The following is a 19,426-nucleotide window of genomic DNA, read 5'->3' as shown; positions in this document are numbered from 1 at the left end:
GTAGGCCCAAATTCTTCAGTACTTGAAAGTTCCTTCTGAGTAGTTTCGTACTTTGTGCTCTTGTCTTCTTCATTCCCTTCAAAAATTCAACACTCAATATTTTTTTTTAAATTCCAAAAATTTTTAAAAGTTGGGTTTTTAATAATTTTGTTGGGAGAGAGAAATATCTTCCCATGTCTCCCACCTACGCCATCATGCCACACCCATAATCTGTACATTTACTTGTCTGAATTAAGGAATCATTACAACCAAGTTCTTGAATATGGAAAGAATTCTCTATTCATTATTCTAATGAAACTCAAATTAATTTAAAATGGGTGTTAGTTAATAGCTTGGCAAAGAGAGGGTTACAGTGTGTCAAGATTGATTTAACATCCCTTCTTAAAAGCAGCCACCGAAGGTGGAACTTTAGGATGAATTGTTTTAGAAATGACAAGATATACTGTACAAGAATCATGAATCAGAATTTATTGTCAGGAATCACAAATCATTGTTTTGCAGCAGCACCAAATAGCAGATAAAGCAACCAAAAAAATGAATAAAAATGGGGCAAAAAAAGGCAAAGTAAGGCAGTATCTGTGTTCAAGAGGTGGTGCCGACCAGCTTCCGGGTAGCCTCGCAGATTCTACCACTTCCCAAGCATCTCCTTCTATTATGGCATACCCGCTTCTCCTCATTCAGGAATCTGATGGTCGTGGGGAAGAAGCTGTCCTTGTGCTGCTGAGTGCTCGTCTTCAGGCTTCTGTAACTATTTCCTAATGGAGAGTGAAGAGGTGGTGGGGGGTTCAAAGAAATAGCTTTAGTAAGATTAATTAGAATCCTAAACTTCCCATCATGGGCACTGTCAGAATAGCAGGAACTTTTAATGTAACTAATTGTTGGGTCTGCGGAGGGCCCCGGATGTCCGAGCAATGGCCTTGGTGGGGAGAATTTGTGTTTCTGACAGAAGCTGGTCGGCACAGTCCTGCGAACTATATGCCTTGCAGAGGGCCCTCAGAATACTGGCAGAGAAAACTGAGACAATTTACACTGATTCCAAATACGCATACGGGGTAGTGCATACCTTTGGTAAGATCTGGAAGGAGCGCGGTCTGATTACATCAAGAGGGAAGGAGTTGGCACACGAACAGATGATTACTCTGACCCTGGAAGCCCTGACATTACCCCGGGAAATAGCAGTGGTCTACATACCAGGCCATCAGAGAGGAGATACCCCGACCGCGATTGGGAACAGACGGGCAGATGAAGAGGTCAAAAAGGCGGCCATGCAACGGGAAGTCTGCTTGCTGACCTTAATCCCAGTAAGACCAGGTATAGAAAAGGCTCCCATTTTCACTGCTAAGGAAGAAACGGACATGGCTCAGCTGGGCGCATGCCGACTGCCGGATGGAACATGGAAGACCCCAGATGGAAGAATGGTTCTAAATAAGGAAATAACTCGCAATATTTTAAAACACCTGCATCATCAGAGCCACTGGGGCACCCAGGCCTTGTGCGACACAGTGCTTCGAGACTATGTGTGTAAGGGGATCTACACTTTGGCCCAACAGGAGGTGCAGAACTGCCACATCTGCACAAGAATTAATAAGAAGGTAATGAGGATGGGCACCGTGGGAGGTCAACCGTTGGCAATACGCCCCTTTCAAAGAATCCAGATCGACTTCACGGAGTTACCTCAGGTCCAAAAGTGGAAGTATCTGTTGGTGATGGTAGATCACTTTACCCGATGGGTGGAAGCCTTCCCAACAGTGAATGCTACTGCCTCCACGGTAGCTCGCCTCCTCCTAGAGCATGTGATCCCCAGATATGGCATAATGGATTCTATAGACTCGGACAGGGGTCCACACTTTTGCTCCAAAGTTCACCAATTGATTTGTGATGCCCTGCAAGTCTCTTGGAAACTGCATACCCCTTGGCATCCGGTCCTCCCATAGGAACTTCCCTCAAGGGATTTAGGCTTATTGGAGCCTTCGATGGTCCTGGACCAGTCTGGGATCTGGTCCAGGGTCGGTCCACCGGTGGAAGTCTAGGGTCCGACTCCCTTAGTTCAATGACTTCACTTAATTCATCCCTCCGTTTCCGGCCCCTCCCAGGACAATCAGATTCATCACCTTCTCCCTCCAGCAGCAAGTTTCCCTCGGGCGCCGTGGGCGCCTGGGGAACATAAGGAGGGGGGAGGTTGTCCAAAGGTTCCCACTTCTTTTCTCCCTTTACCCCCAATCTAAAACATTTTGTTAAGGATCCTGGCCAGGGAACCCAACAAAATGCATACGCTGACTCTTCTTGATTCACCTTTGGTCTCGAGTTTACACATATGTTTAATGCTTGTCTAATCCAATCCTCATCGGATCCGAATTTCGGCCACCAGACCGAGGAACCTTTGATAGGCTGTTTTGACCAAAGGAGACAATATTGAACCATCTTTCTCTTGTCTTTGTCTCGATATCGTCTACTATCCCAATTTTCAAACATTCTCCCCAAAGGGCTGACAGGAGGAACCCCCAGGAAAAGTCCCGATCCCTCAGACGAGCCCTTAGACTTTGTTCCTCCCATTCTTCCCGCCTAGATCCGTTTATCGTGGCTGAGGACCCCCTTCGTTTTCGGGACCTTACTCCCTTCCATCTCGGTCGCCTCGTCGGAGGTACTATCCCTCCGTCGGTTCCCGCCGAGGTTTCCCTGGGGTCTATCCTAAGGTCCCACGACGGGGTCCTCACGCCACCCTCTTTACACCTTATTTATATTTTTACTCCGTCATGACTGTTACCTGGGTGGTCTTGTCTGTCAATCCTCACACCACAATCGTAAGTCGTCACCCCTCTCCTTTTCGTCTTGTCGTGTCACCTTGTCCGGATACCACTCGCTCAAGCCGCCCGAGGCGACGAGCAAGGGAATAGGAGCCGCTGAACTCAGCGGGGTGCACCACCTCCGACGTCTCCCTTTCTCGCCTCCCCCCACGGCCGGAGTGTAGATCCCGGACGAGTCCCCAAATTGTCAGAAACACAAATTCTCACAAATGAGTCTCTTTAAGATCGGTGACACGACAAGCTTTATTCACAAGTCTGCAGAGTTGGACTCAACCGGCTTCTCGCCAAGTCAAGCCCCGATACTTACAGTGCATTGTTTTTTATACAATTTGCTTGTCCTTCGGCATCTCCACTACACTGCTTTAATTGGTTAGTTTTTGCAGAATCATCCTGTTTACTGTTAGTCACGCACACCACGATCATTCATGACCTCTGCTCACACCAAATTCTGTTTTTCACTCTTTATCAATCTTTGGCTCCTGCATGTCTCTCTGTAGTTAAATCTGTTGCAAGTCTGTTGTAACATTTTCCAGCTAAACTCTAGTGGTTAGCCCCCTTTTATGACTAATCATCACATTTTAACTTAAACCCTTTTTAACCCAAATTCTCTATCTATAACAGGCACAAAACTTGAAACAACTAGAATAGATGATGAGATTTCAGATGGATGCTGCATGACTCACTGAGTCACTCTAGCATTCATGTCGTGTACAATCCTGCCCCGCCCTCTCCCACTGAGGCTCACCCACCTAGCCCCGCCCTCTCCCACTGAGGCCGAGCCCCGCCCTCTCCCACTGAGGCCGAGCCCCGCCCTCTCCCACTGAGGCCCAGCCCAATGAGCCCCGCCCACCCTACAGAGCCATGCGGTTTCCCGCCGAGCCCCGCCCTCTCCACCAATGCCCTCCCCTCCCCACCAAGTCCCGCCCTGGTCTTGCGGCGCCCCAGCGTGCGGATGGCGGCCCCCCTCCGTGTGCGAACGCTGCCGGCGGCGTGCCGCCTGATACGCGGCTACCGGAGACCGGGGGCTCCAGTGGAAAAGCCGCCACCTTGGAAGTGGCTCCGGTGGGATTGGCGGGAGGGCGTGGAATCGATGCGGCAGCAGTGGGCCCTGGTGTGGGAGGAGGCGGCGGGCCGGCTGCGGGGCCCCGAGGGCCGCTCCCTCCAGGAGGAGCTGCTGGGCCAGAACCGCGTCCTCTGGCAGTTCCGCGGCGCCCAATCCCTGCCGCACTGGGTCGTGTCGAGTGACCAGGAGATTGGGGGCCGTAGCCGCGCCCGGCTCCGTGTCGGCAGCAACGGGCAGTCGGCGCTGCTGACCGGGCACCTGAGGACCGAGCCGCCCCGGGACGGGCAGACCCGCTACAGCGGCTACTGTACCCTGCGCTCCCGGCCGCTGCAGGTCAGGCCTCCCCAGCGCCGGCATCCCCCTCCGTGTCCTTCCCCTCCCCTCCCTCCCTCCTCAATCCAAACATTCCCCTACCCCCTCCTCAATCCCTCCATTCCCCTACCCCCTCCTCAATCCCTCATTCCCCTACCCCCCTCCTCAATCCCCCATTCCCCTACCCCCCTCCTCAATCCCTCCATTCCCCTACCCTCCTCCTCAATCCCCCATTCCCCTACCCCCCTCCTCAATCCCCCATTCCCCCACCCCCCTCCTCAATCCCCCATTCCCCTACCCCCTCCTCAATCCCCCCATTCCCCTACCCCCTCCTCAACCCCCATTCCTCAACCCCCCCATTCCCCTACCCCCTCCTCAATCCCCCCATTCCCCTATCCCCCTCCTCAACCCCCCATTCCCCTACCCCCTCCTCAATCCCCCATTCCCCTACCCCCCTCCTCAATTCCCCCATTCCCCTACCCCCCTCCTCAATCCCCCATTCCCCTACCCCCCCTCCTCAATCCCCCCATTCCCCTACCCCCCTCCTCAATCCCCCCATTCCCCTACCCCCCCTCCTCTATCCCCCATTCCCCTACCCCCCTCCTCAATCCCCCTCATTCCCCCCTCCTCAATCCCCCCCATTCCCCCCTCCTCAATCCCCCTCATTCCCCCCTCCTCAATCCCCCCATTCCCCTACCCCCCTCCTCAATTCCCCCATTCCCCTACCCCCCCTCCTCAATCCCCCATTCCCCTACCCCCCCTCCTCAATCCCCCCATTCCCCTACCCCCCTCCTCAATCCCCCCATTCCCCCCTCCTCAATCCCCCTCATTCCCCCCTCCTCAATCCCCCCATTCCCCTACCCCCTCCTCAATTCCCCATTCCCCTACCCCCTCCTCAATCCCCCATTCCCCTACCCCCTCCTCAATCCCCCATTCCCCTACCCCCTCCTCAATCCCCCATTCCCCTACCCCCCTCCTCAATCCCCCATTCCCCCCCTCCTCCTCAAACTCCCCCTTCCTCCTCAATTCCCACCTCTCCCTCCCCTCAACCACTCATTCTCTTCTTCCCCCCACCCCCACTTCCCATTTCTGACCACCTACCTCCTGGAACCCCTTTCTTAATCCCTCCTCCTTGACCCCCCTCTTCCCAACACCCCCTTCCTTGACTCCCTTCACCTATCCCCCCTCCCTAACCCCACCCTTCCCTGATCACCTCTCCCCAAACCTGAACCCCCCTTATCCCCTCTCCCTACCTCCCCTTATCTCCTCCCCAACACTCCTTAATCCCCCTCTTCCTGTCCCCATCCTCACCTCCCCGACCCCCCCCCCCTCGCCCCCTCCCCTGCACACTCCCCCTGCCCCTCCATGCCTTGGTGCCATTCCTTTTCCCTGCTGCCCTCTAACCCTGTTCTGACAGTTTCTGTTGACACTTCCTCTTCACCTTGTGTACTCTCTCTGCTATAGGGGCCCTTTCATCTGAAGAAGTACCACGACCTTTCGAACTTTAACACATTGCTCCTTCGTGTCCGAGGCGATGGGCGGCCCTGGATGGTGAACATCAGCACCGGCGTGTATTTCACCCACCACAAGGACGACCTGTACAACTATTTTATGTTCACCCGGGGTGGTCCCTATTGGCAGGATGTGAAGGTGTGGTAACTTCTCAAGCATTCTCCCCGACATACCTGGTCAGGGGAAATGTTCCATGAGCTAGTGATCCTGAGTTCACCCTCAGTCTGGAGCAGTGTCAAAGGAGACTAGCTCACAGCTGATGAGAAACACAATCCCCCCCCCACCTCGAGTAACACCTCTTGCTATGATTTCCTTTTCATTTCTGAGCACAACCACCCCTTTCAATATATTTGCAGAAGTTTTAAGTTTACTGGTTGCATACGAGCTGCGAGAAGCTGAACTGATTAACTCCAATATTCATACACCTGTATAAAGTCAAGGAAGAGCATAATTACACAAAGAGTCAATACCGAGGGAGCAGTGCTGTGAGGTCCGTTCAGGAGCCTGATGGCTGCAACTTTGCTCTGCCATGACTGATTTATTTTCCATCTCTGCCTTCTCTCCATAATCCCTTGACACTCTAGAACACTGCAGCACAGAAACAGGTCCCTTTGGCCCTTCTAGACTGTGCTGAATCTTTTTTTTTTGCCTAGTCCCACTGACCTGCACCTGGTCCATCACCTCCATAATACAAATCAAGACATCTTACCTTTTGCCAATAGGGCAGAATGGTTATTTACAGCATCAGCGATCCAGGTGCAGGGAGATTGATCTTTCCGTGTCCGTGTGGGTTTTCCCCCATGTTTCAAAAACAATCAGAATTAATAGGTTAATTGGTCTCACGGATGCAATTGAGTGGCAGGCACAGGCACGTTGATCAGAAGTGCCTGTTACCTGATGTGTCTCTAAAAATTAAATGTCTTACCCATGTCTTGCCCTCCAAGGGCATCTGTGCAACGAGTTCCACAGATTCTCTGGCCTTCAGCAAAATAATTTTTTCCTCATAATCTGCTCAAAAGGAATGTCAATTTATTCTAAACCTATGTCCTCTGGTCCTAGACACTCCCACTACTTGAAACTTATCCACTTTCACTGTAACCAAACGTTTCAATATTCGGTAGGCTTTAATGAGAGCTCCCCTGCCCCCCTCGTTCTTCTAGACTCCACCAAGTACAGACCAAGGGCCATCAAGCATTAACATTCTCCCTGGGATCAACCTCCTCTGGACCCTCTCCAACTCTAGCACATCCTTCTTTGGATATGGGGGCCAAAACCACTCACAATGCTCCAAGTGTTGTCTGACCAACACTATAAAGCGTTAGCATTACATCCTTGCTTTTTTAAAATTCTTGTCATACAGCATGGAAACAAGCCCTTCAGCCCAACTTGTTCACACTGACCAAAATGACCCATCTGCCTGCATTGGACTGATATCTCTCTAAACCTATTCTATTCATTACTTTCGAAATGTTCTTTTGAGGCAGCACAATTACAATGTCAGCAATCCGGATTAGAATCTGGTGCTGTCTGTAAGGATGTTCTCATTTCTGTGTTGGGTTTCCTCCTGGTGCTCCGATTTCCTCTCGCATTCCAAAAACGTACATGTTAGTGGTTAATTGGTCACATGGGAGCATTTGGGCTGCATGGCTCAGGAAGGACCTGTTGCCATGCTCTAGCTCTAAATTCAAGTAAAAATTAAAGTACGTTCACCTTTATTACTAACTCAATGTGCAAGTTAACCCTTAGGGAATCCTACACGAGGAGACACAAGACCCTTTGCACTTCCAATTTCTCAACACTCTTCCCATTTATAAAATAGTCCACATCTTTATACCTTCTATCAGAGTGCACCAACCACACACTTCCCTTCACTATATTCCATCTGCCACTTCTTTGCCCAATTTCCCAATTCTCCCATACTTAGGTAGTACACTTTCAGAGCAAAAAAACAATCTGCTGCAGGAACCCAGCGCCTTGAGCAACATTAGTCAAGTTTCGGGTTGGAACCCTTCATCAAATTCCCTTACACCCACCCTCTCTTAGACATTATTCCTTCAGTGGCTTAAACTGGCAACAATACCGTAGTGATCTGAATTGGTTTCATTTATTACTTCTTTGAAGTCAGTTATACTGATGCTTTATCTTTTGTTACATTAACCTTCCTTGCTACTTAGACAATAGACAATAGGAGCTGGAGTAGGCCATTTGGTCCATCGGGCCAGCACCGCCATTTTAGATCATGGCTGATCATTACCATCAGTACCCCTTTCCAGCCTTATCCCCATAACCCTTAACTCCGTTACCCACAAGAGTCTTATCTAACTCTCTTTTGAACATAGTCAGCGAATCTGCCTCTACCACCCTCTGTGGCAGAGCATTCCACAGATTCACACTTCTCTGGGTAAAAAAATGCTTTCTCATCTCCGTCCTAAAGGGCCTACCCTGTATTCTTAAACTATGCCCTCTAGTCCTCGTCTCCCCCATCATTGGGAACAAGTAATCAGACTTCACCTTGTCTATCCCCCAGATGATTTTGTATACCTCAATCATGTCCCCCCTCATCCTTCTAAACTCCAATGGATACAAGTCCAGTTTTTCTAGCCTTGCTGCATATGTCAACCTCGCCATCCCTGGAACTAACCTTGTAAATCTGCGCTGCACACCCTCTATAGCTAGTATGTCCTTCCTCAAGTTTGGAGACCAGAACTGGACGCAATACTCCAGGTGGGGTCTCACCAGGGCCCTGTATAACTGCAGAAGGGCGTCTCTGTTCCTATACTCCAATCCCCTCTTTATGAAAGCCAACATTCCATTTGCCTTCTTCACAGCTTTCTGAACCTGCATGCTAGCCTTCAGTGACCAGTGAACAAGTACACCCAGATCCATTTGCACTTCCCCACTCCCTAGCTTGTCTCCATTTAAATAATACTCAGCTTTCCTATTACTTCCCCCAAAATGAATAACCTCACATTTGTTCACATTGAAATTCATCTTCCATTTAGCCGCCCACTCCTCCAGCCTGTCCAAGTCCCTCTGCATTTTCCTTACCTCCTCCTCACACCCCACACCGCCACCCAGTTTAGTGTCATCTGCAAATTTGCTCATGTTAGTTATAATCCCCTCATCCAAATCATTAACATAAATTACAAACAACTGAGGACCCAACACCGATCCCTGAGGCACTCCACTCGTCACATCCTGCCATTCTGAAAAAGACCCATTTACTCCAACCCTTTGTTTCCTATCACTTAACCAATTTCCTATCCATGTCAGCACCTTACCTCCAATACCATGCTCCCTGATCTTGCCCACTAGACTCCCGTGCGGTACCTTATCAAAGGCCTTCTGGAAGTCCAAATACACCACATCCACTGGCTCTCCCGAGTCCACCCTCTTTGTCACATCCTCAAAAAATTCCAGAAGGTTAGTCAAGCATGTCTTAAGGAATCCATGCTGACTAGCCCTTATACTATTATTACTGACTAAGTGTTCTGCTATTTCTCCTTTGATGATGGACTCCAATATCTTCCCCACCACTGATGTCAGGCTAACCGGTCTATAATTTCCCGATTTCTCCCTCCCTCCTTTCTTAAAAAGCGGCACCACATCAGCCACTCTCCAATCCTCAGGGACCTCCCCGGAATCTATGGAACTTTGGAAAATGTCGACCAGTGCCTCCACAATTTCCATAGCCACCTCTTTAAGCACCCTAGGATGCAGCCCATCAGGCCCTGGGGATTTATCAGCCCTCAGTCCCAACAATTTACTCATAACCTCCTGCTTCTGGATCCGGATATCCATTAGATCCCCTACCTCCCCAGTAAAGTTCCCCAAGTCTCTTGGTACCGCATGACCACTACCCCCTAACTGACTATAACCTATATCCTCCTTGGTGAAGACAGTTGCAAAGTATTTGTTAAATTCCTCTGCCATCTCCTTGTTTCCAGTAATAATTTCACCCTTGTCCATTTTCAAAGGGCCAATTTTAGACCAAACCAATTTCTTCCTCTTCACATACTTAAAAAAGCTTTTGCTATCCTCCGCAATATTATCTGCTAATTATCTGCTAAGAATTGCCAACAGAGCTACCCCACCTCCTCTTCTTAACTTTCTGTCCTTTCTAAAGGACGTGTACCCTGGAACATTTATTTCCCAATCCTGCCCTTCCCGCAGCCATGTCTCCGTTATTCCGACAATGTCATAACCTCCCATCGCCATTTGCGCCTCACGCTCATCCATTTTATTCCTTACACTCCTTGCATTCATACACAATACCTTGATGCCATACCTCCTTTCTCCCTCCACCTTGGTTCTTGGTGCATTTGTTCTTATTCTCCTATCACTTTTAGCTCCCTTATTCCTTATTGTTTCACCGTCTATCGGAACCACCCCTATATTCTCTCTCCTATCTACTTCCCTATCAGTCCTGTTCCCTTCCCCCTGCCAAATTAGTTTAAATCAGCTCCGACAGCTTTATTAAACCTAACTGCCAGTATATTGGCCCCCTTCGCATTCAGGTGTAAACCATCCCTCCTGTATAGGTCCCGTCTTCCCCAGAAGAGATCCCAATGGTCAATGAACCTGAATCCCTGCACTCTGCACCATTCCCTCAGCTACACGTTTAACCTCTTGATTTTATTATTCTTGCCCCCGCCCTCGCACAGTACAGGAAGCAGCCCCGAGATTACAATCCTGGAGGTCCTGCTTCTCAACCTCCTTCCGAGCTCACGGTAGTCTCTCTTCAGGATCTCCTCCTTCAATCTATCTACGTCATTTGTGCCCACGTGTACCAGGACCTCTGGCCGGTCTCCTTCCCCCCCCCCCAGGATACTCTGAACCCTATCCGAGACGTCACGTACCCTGGCTCCTGGGAGGCAACACACCATACGGGAATACTTGTCAGGTTCGCAGAATCTTCTGTCCGTTCCCCTAACGATGGAGTCCCCAATGACCACCTTGTTCCCCTTCTTCTCCTTCCGTACCACTGTCTCCTTTGGCGCTACCTCTAGCAGGTTATCTTCCCCTACTTCATCCAATACTGTATATTCTTTGCTAAGATCTGTAGCCACTGGGGTGCTCTCCACAGAGCTAGCAACTTTTGCCCCACTCCTGACAGTAGTCCACTTTCCTGACCCCCCCAATCCAGGGGTAAGCACTTCCCTAAGTGTTGAATCAATAAATTCCTCGCTCTCTCTGATTAGCCTCAGATCATCTAGCTGCATCTCCATTTCTTTAATTTTTTTCCTAAATGCTTGTGTCTCATTACATCCCCTGCAGGTATGTCCTGTGGAAATGTTTATGGTCTTGTCACCAACCTCCTCACACTCTCTGGTGAGCCTAAGGTCATCTAGTTGGAGCTCCAGTACCTCAACTCGGCCCCTAAGGAACCCCACCTCCTTGCACCTGGCACAGATATGGTCTTTTGGGAGGGTGGAGGTCACCCATGGCTCCCACATCTGGCAACTTGAGCATAGCACCAACCCCATGGACATTGCTCAGCCTTTTAATGGTAGGGTACTCACAATGCATTTTACCTAGGAAGGTCTTTCTCTACGCCTGCTTTCGCCGAAGCCTGATGAGCCAAAGCCTGGAAGTCCCACTCCTTCGCTGGGCCACTCACGCGCTGGGCCTCTTATTTATCTGCCTTTTACCCAATTAACCCCGACACGCTCACCTGCACGGCCTCCCGACCAATGGCCGCCTCCAATGCCGACTCCTCCCCTCAGGCCCTGGTAAGAGACTTTTTAAATGTCACCCTAACCCTAACATTCTACATTATCCACAATCTTCAGAATTTAGGTCTGTATATAAACAACAAGATGAAACAGTTTCTCCAGACCTACAGTACATACATAATACATTTCTCACACTCCATTTAATAATCACATATATAAATAAATAAATAACTGTAGTAATATGCTGGAATAATTTTCTTACTTTCTTGAGACTAGATCATGCATAAAAATGATAAAGTCTATTATTTTAACACTGAATTATTTTCTAAAGCTGGAAAAAACACATTTCACCCCAACTGTCTCCCATTTTCTAGCTCGTTTGATTAGTACAGTACATTTCTAATTAACCAGGCAGGATGGGTGACAGCGGTGGGGAAGTGCCAGGGATTGGCGACAGCCGATCCAAGTATTCTGATGCTCCTGCTTTAGAGAAAACTCCCGAATATCTGAAAAATCCCCTTAACTGAGATAGGTCCGATCCCAAGCATTTTGGATTATTGGGAGCGTACTGTAATTTACTACTGTATGATTTCAAATGTCTTCTAAAGGTTCCATGAGACAGAATCAACTGAACCAATTCCTTTATCTTAAATAGAACTTGTCTTTCACAAATCCATTCTGGCTGTCCCACAGATCAAGCTTCCCTATTTTTTTCCCCCAAAAAATATTTAATATTTTTGGAGATCTAATAGGGTAACAGGCCCTTGCAATCCACAAGTCTGCACCACCCAATTATCCTCCCAACCCTGTACATCTTTGGAATGTGGGAGAAAACTGGAGAACCCAGCAGAAACCTCAGAGCAGAGGACAACTGAGGCTGTCTGTGGGAGAAATCTCAGATTTTTGCTTTTTGTAGAACTCAAAGCAAATCTTTAAGGTCTTCTGTTTGCTCATTTTCAGATTCCATTCTCTAAGTTCTTTCTGACCAGTCGGGGGCGTATCCAGGACAACCAGCACCCCTTATGGCTGGATAAGGTAAAGAATCAGCTTTGAATATCATGACCAGCTGGAGTTTTCCATAAATCACCAAAGACTTGTAATGTTGGAGGAGCCCTTTGTACCCATAACTCTTAATTTCTGTTCTTTTCAAAGATGTACATCTTTGTCTTAAATACATGTGATGAGGAACCTCTGCTGCTTTTAATGGCAGAGAATTTCACAGATACATTACTCTCAGTTTCTCCTCATCTGTCTTAAACCTACCTCCCTGAATCTCGAGGCTGGATCCCCTAGTTCTTGTCTCCCCCACCTGTTCCCTACAATCCTCTGGGCAAAAACAGCTTATCCTCATTTCCCCTCAGATCCTTGGATCAATTTCCTTAAATCTCTGACACAGAAATAGGTCAATTCAATTTATTGAGTTGTTCTTGCCCCCATAAGCCTCCTTTATCTCCCATTTTCTGTTCCAAAGAAAATAATCCTACCCAATTAAATATTGCTGTAAAGCTAACCGTTTCCATCTTCCTAAATCTCCCCTGCACTGTTTGGAGTGGGATTGCACCTGTCCTGAAATGTGATCAGAGCTACATGTAGTGCACAATCTTGATAAAGCTAAGGTTTACTGTCACTTGTACCATGGTGCAATGAGTGAGGTTGCTTGGCAAGCAGTCCAGCTGGATAGCCCACATATTAGTACAGCAAGTAGGTCACTGTACAGAAGTGCAGTTGATAACAGTGTCAAGCTGGAGGGATGGGAGAGTTAAACAGCCATAGAGTGAAAGGAGAGAATCTGCTGGGAGCAGCTCGCCAAAGCAAATAATGTATGCTGGAACTCAAATAAAAATAAAGCAAGCAGCCTTCACAGAAAGAGAAACAGTTAGCACTTCAAGGTGGTGACCTTTCATTGCAACTTGAAATGATATACTTTAATGATTTGGATACAAGAATTTGTGTTGTGAATAGAAAGGAAGATTGTCTAAGGCTACAGCAGAATGTTGCTCAGATGGAAAGTTGGCAGATCATTGACAAGGAATTTAATCTTAACAAGTGTGAGCTGATGCTTTTTGGGGAGTCAAATAGGGGCAGGTCATTTACAGTAAATGGTTGGGCACTAAGGAATGTTGGGGAATCAGGGAGACCAGATTGAGACAGCACAGTTAGGATTAGCAGTTAGCCAAAGCTATTACAGTGCCTGCAACTCGGGTTCGAATCCGATGCTGTCCCCATGTCTGTGTGGGTTTCCTTCTGGTGCTCCGGTTTAAAAATGTACAGAGGTCTTGGGTTAATTGGGATATTTGGGCGGCATGGGCTCATGGGACAGAAGGACCTGTTAGCATGCTGTATGTCTAAATTTAAAAAAAAATTAAAAACTCCAAATTCATAGTTCCCTGAAGTGGCAACACGGTCGACAGGGTATGAAGAAGGTACATGATGTGCCTAGGTCAAGGCATAGGTTGGGATGCTTATGTTGTATGTTGCATACAGGTACACAATCCTTTATCCGGACATCTAAAATCTGGAAAGCTCCAAAATCCGTCATTTTTTTCCTGGTGGTGGTACAGCGGAGAGAGAGAGAGAGAGACAGCAGCACGACTAGGTTGCGGGGGGAGACGGCACTGCGACTCGGTGGGGGGGGGGACGACGGCAGCGCGACTCGGGCAGACGAGGGGGAGAGAGAGATGGCAGCGTGACTCGGGCAGGGGGAGAGAGACGGCAGTGCGACTCGGGCGGGAAGGGGGAGAGAGGCTGCAGCTCAACTTGGGCAGGCGGTGCAGAGAGATATGGCAGCGCGACTCAGGTGGGCGGGGGAGACAGCATGACTCAGGTGGGCAGGGGGAGAGACGGCAGCGCGACTCAGGTGGGTGGGGGGGAGAGAGGTTGCAGCGCAACTTGGGCAGGCGGGGGGAGAAAATGGCAGCGCGGCTCAGGTGGGCGGGGGAGAGACGGCAGCGTGACTCAGGTGGGCGGGGGGGAGAGAGATGGCAGTGTGACGGGCAGGGGGGGAGAGAGATGGCAGCATGACTCGGGCAGGGGGGAGAGAGACAGCAGTGCGACTCGGGTGGGAAGGGGTAGAGAAGCTGCAGCGCCACTTGGGCAGACGGTGGGGAGAGAGATGGCAGTGTGACTCAGGTGGGCGGGCGGAGAGATGGCAGCGCGACTCGGGCGGTGGGGAGAAAGACGGCAATGTGACTCAGGCGGGAAGGGGGAGAGAGGCTGCAGCTCAACTTGGGCAGGCGGTGCGGAGAGAGACAGTAGCGAGACTCAGGTGGGCGGGTGAGATGGCACTGCGACTCGGGCAGGGGGGAGAGAGATGGCAATGCGACTCGGGTGGGAAGGGGGAGAGAGGCTGCAGCTCAACTTGGGCAGGCGGTGTGGAGAGACAGCAGCGAGACTCAGGTGGGCGGGTGAGACGGCACTGCGACTCGGGTGGGCTGGGGAGAGAGATGGCAACGCGACTCGGGCAGGCGAGGGGGAGAGAGACGGCAGCGCGACTCAGGTGGCGGGGAAGAGAGACAGCAGTACAACTCAGGCGGGGGGGAAAGACGGCAGTGCGACTCGGGCGGGAAGGACGAGAGAGGCTGCAGCACAACTTGGGCAGGCTGTGGGGAGAGAGACGGCAGCGCGACTCAGGTGGGCGGGGGGGAGAGAGACGGCAGTGCAACTTGGGTGGGAGGGGGGGAGAGAGGCTGCAGCGCAACTTGGGCAGGCGGTGGGGAGAGAGACAGCAGCGCAACTGGAAGGGGCTGGATACGGCAGCGCAATTGGAAGGGGGTGGAAACAGCAGCACAATTCGGGTGGGCTTAAATCTAGGGCAGCTGGCTTTGGTTCTGAAATCCGGAAAAATCCAAAATTCGGAACACACTGTCCCCAAGGGTTCTGGATAAAGGATTGTGCACCTGTACTTGGAGTATTGTGCAAATTCCTGGTTGCTACACTATTGGAAGCATGTTCATGTAGTTGTACTAGTGTTGCCTGGATCGGAAGAGTTTCATTATGGGGACAGACATGATAGGTTGGGCTTGGTTTCCCTCGAGTGAATGAGGTGGGGGAAGAACTTGGAATAAGTACAGTAAAAGTCCTAAAAATCCAGACTGCTCGGGGATTGGGTTGGTGTGGATTTTCTGGATTCCCGGCAGTACTTTTAAAATTCAAATTTAAAGAGGAATAAAGAGATGAACAGATAAATTTTGATAGTTTATTCATTAGCAAATACAGAATGTTACATTTATCAAAATCAACACAAGACACAGTATACAAATGAATTTCTTTGTGATAAGATTACCTGTATTAAGTGTGGTCACTTGTTGCCTCTGGGCATCTGTCATGCTTATGTATGCACTCACACAAAAGCCTGTTAAATTGAAAACATTTGAGAGTCTGGATTCGCGAGTGGTCCAGATTTTTGGACTTTTACTGTATGTAGGATTGAGAGTTGTAGGTAGTCGGAATTGTTTTTCCTCAATAGGAATATCAAAAACGTTGCCAGAGGAGATGGTGGAGTCGAATACAATCATTGATTTTAAAACACATTTAAGCAGACATTTGAATAGGCAATTCATAGAAATGTGAGCAAGTGGTTCGGCATGGATATGGTGGCAGGAGCCAGTTTCAGAGCAGGCTATTTTGGGGAGAGGCGGTTTATAAGGAAGGGGAGAATAAGCTTTGTCATGTCGAGCAGGAGTTTGGTTGGATGAAAGTGTCACTTTTCCAGCACCTGGATATCTTGCCTGCATGCATCAGTCTGTAGCCTTGATTCTAGCTAGTAACCTTCTGCCATGTTGTCTCTAGTGCTCTGCAATCTTGCCAACCATTACCAGCAAAGCCTCAAACAGTGACAGCACTTGTCATTGCTGGAAGAACTCGGCAGGTCAGCCAGCATCCACTGAAATGTTCAATGTCTCAGCTTGGGACCCTTAATTAAGACTATACATATAAAATCTGGGGACAGCCCCAGAGGCGATGGGGATAGGACAGAAGGTGAGAGACAGGATAGAGGGAGAGACTACTCGGGTGGGGGAAAGCACAGGAATAGGGAGAGTTTGAGTAATCTGGGGCTTTATTCCTTAGAGAGCAGGAGGATGAAGGATAATCTCACAGAGGTCTACAAAATCATGAGAGGAATAGATCGGCAGAGTCTTTTGCCCAGAGAAGGAAATCGGTAACAAGAGAGACAGGTTTAAGGTGAGGGAGTAGAAAACTTTAAGAATTATTATAGAGCAGCACAATTAAGATACCTATCAGATTTTTATAAAACAAGGGAAAAACCAGATTAGAGCTAGATAAAATAGGGGAGAAGGTACTGGAACATCTACTATATAAGTGGGATAAAAAGCTGGTGCAACATAGGAATTCACCAGTACTGCACCATCTGCTCAACATTTGGAAGAAGATTCACGTGGAAAGGAAAAATCAAATTACCAACTACCAAAATTAATATTGACGCAAAATCAACTAATCCCTTTCACAATAGATAACCTTTCCTTTAGAGTGGAGACAAAAGGGATCAAAAGAATAGAAAATTGTTTTTTGGGAAATAAATTATTATCTTTTGAACAAATGAAGTACAAATATGGTATAACTCACGGTACAATGTTTGCATACCACCAACTGAAAACCTACTTGAAAGACAAGTTGGGCAGCAGGCTGAGGTTACCAGAAGGAAGCAGCTTAGAATATGTCATTTCAGACACAATGATAATTAAAAGATTTATAACTAACATGTACATCAAGCTGCAAGAGAAAGAGAACGATGAAATAAGCTGTAAACCCAAACAAAAGTGGGAACAAGATCTAAACATAAAGATAAAAAATGAAAAATGGGAAAAGCTATGCTCTGGAACTATGAGAAATACAAGAAACACGAGGTTACGCATGATACAATATAATTGGTTACACAAGCTATATATCACGCCCCAAAAATTAAATAAATCTGATACCCAACAGTATCAGATAGATGTCTTCACTGTAAGAAGGAAATGGGAACAACAGTACATGCAATTTGGGCATGTGAGAAAGTGGAAAAGTTTTGGGAAGATCTAAATCAGGTATTAAATAAAATCACAAAAAGCAACATACCAAAAAATCCAGAGATCTTCCTCCTAAGTAATATAAGAAGTAAAGAACTTGGCCTCGATTTGGATGAAGCACAAAAAAGATTTATTATGATAGCCTTAGCTGTAGCAAAAAAATGTTTAATGTCAACCTGGAAATCAGAAGATAGCCTGAGAATACAGCAATGGTACATAGAAATGAATAAATGTATTCCATTGGAAAAAATAACATATAATTTAAGAAATAACATCACAGTATTCGAACAAATTTGGGAACCGTACATGGAACACAACAGAGAGGTCCTATCACGGACCTCCACCACCTAAAATGACAGAATGAGAAGAAGATGAAATGAACTGACCCAGGGTGTAAAAGTAGATGACACAATTTTCTTGTTTATTTTCATTGTGTGATGACATTGTTTAATGGGTTTATTGTATATGTTGAACGTTTAGTGGGCGGGGAAGGGGGTGGGAAGGAGGGAGGGAAGGGAGGGGGGAAAAAGGGGAGAAAATGACACTGTATATTCAAGAGGAAAATGTTTGTGTATTTTGGTCAATATGGTTCATAGTGTGAAAAATTTTTTAAAAATTTAAAAAAAGGTGAGATGGGGAGAGATTTAACAAGAACCTGAGGGATATATATATATTTTTTTTACAGAGGGTGGTGGGTGCATGAAATGGGCTGCTGGAGGCAGTGGTGGAGGCAGGTGTTATTACAGTGTTTAAGAAAAAAGTTTGATAGATTCTTCGATAGGATAGATTTAAAGGGATATGGCCCAGAGACGGGCAGGGAGTCCAATGTGGGTGGGACATTTTGGACGGTGTGGGAAAGTTGGACTGAAGGGGCTATTTCCACATTTGATGAATCCGAGTAGGTAAAGAAGAGATGGAAACAGTGGGACCAGATGGGAAAGGATTTACCTAAAATGAGGAAAACCAATGTTCATGCCATTAGATGTGAAGGAATATGAAGTTTGACCTGCTGAGTTCCTCCAGCAATTCTTTGCTCAAGATTCTACCATCTCCATCTTTTGTTTCTCTAAAGGATTATTATTCCCAGAAGCTTGAGGTTATTGGGAAGAGCATCTCTCTGTATTTGGTTTGCATGAATGAGGAGTGAGGATTTGACTTTCCTGATCTTGCCTGGTTATTGGAATTCAACACTGTCACAAAACCATGAACCCACCAGATTTGAGAATGGAGGACATGGTGGAATAATGTTTAGTAAATGACCAAAAGTCAAAAGATGGGAGAACGTAGACAGATAGAAAATATAGCTATATTATATATGGTTTGTTACAGATAAGCACCATTGGCTTCACGCTGGGCGATAAAGTGAACGGACCATTTCAGCTTGAAATTGACTTCATCGCAGTCTGCAATGACCGAGCTCACACTGAGGAGTTTGCCTATGAGAAGTACAAGAGGAATCCTGAAGTATAGGTGGGGTGTCCCTGACTGATCACAAGGTTCAGAGGAGTGCATGCACACACCCATTCTGCTGGACTGACTGGTGTTTGCTGAGCCCTTTTTCTATCAGGACTGAAGTCTGCACACGCAGATAGAGGAATAAAAGTACACAGATAACTTGTGAAAAAAAGCCTAATTTTCACAGTCACTGTCCTCTAACAGGCCTAATTTAAACAAGCTCTTGAAGCTGAAAGAACTGATGTAGCACAAGTGTTTTGTGCATTTAGATCCTCCCAGATGAATGAACTAAAGGATGCAAGTTTTCAAACCAAGTGACACGAGTCTGGTAAATGTTGGCGAAATATAACCTGGAAATGTGGACATAGGTAGCAATGCTTCTTGTGTTTTTTACTTGTCCAATTGACCTGTCACACATACCACGTATGAAGAATGCAAGGAAGAGAGAAAATTGCTTTTCGACCTTTTGTTTGAGATCAAATGTAGGAAGAGAGAAGTTTCGGAGTGGAAGGGTACAGGTAAGATGACAACTGATGAATAGATTAACAAGATGTGGATGAAGTGTGATAGGTCAGTAAA

At 47.7% G+C, this 19,426-nt stretch overlaps 1 protein-coding gene and 1 long non-coding RNA gene across 2 annotated transcripts; one reads left to right on the top strand and one right to left on the bottom strand.

The window, feature by feature from the left end:
* Positions 1-453: 453 nt before the first annotated feature.
* Positions 454-3,104, bottom strand: LOC138752394 (uncharacterized). The gene is made up of 2 exons (XR_011350593.1): positions 2,765-3,104; positions 454-755 (listed from the first exon to the last, which is right to left on the bottom strand). It is a non-coding gene; the product is annotated as an uncharacterized lncRNA (long non-coding RNA).
* A 487-nt stretch (positions 3,105-3,591) lies between these two features.
* Positions 3,592-19,218, top strand: ndufaf1 (NADH:ubiquinone oxidoreductase complex assembly factor 1). Its single transcript, XM_069917267.1, has 4 exons — positions 3,592-4,200; positions 5,644-5,829; positions 12,327-12,401; positions 18,722-19,218. The coding sequence occupies exons 1-4, from the start codon at positions 3,640-3,642 to the stop codon at positions 18,860-18,862; spliced, it is 963 nt and encodes a 320-aa protein (XP_069773368.1). The 5' UTR covers positions 3,592-3,639; the 3' UTR covers positions 18,863-19,218.
* Positions 19,219-19,426: the final 208 nt, after the last annotated feature.

This window comes from Narcine bancroftii, chromosome 2 (genome assembly GCF_036971445.1).
Source record: "Narcine bancroftii isolate sNarBan1 chromosome 2, sNarBan1.hap1, whole genome shotgun sequence".
Lineage (NCBI taxonomy): Eukaryota > Metazoa > Chordata > Chondrichthyes > Torpediniformes > Narcinidae > Narcine > Narcine bancroftii.
Note: the sequence above shows the minus strand (reverse complement) of the source record. Positions and strands in the feature narration are given on the sequence as shown.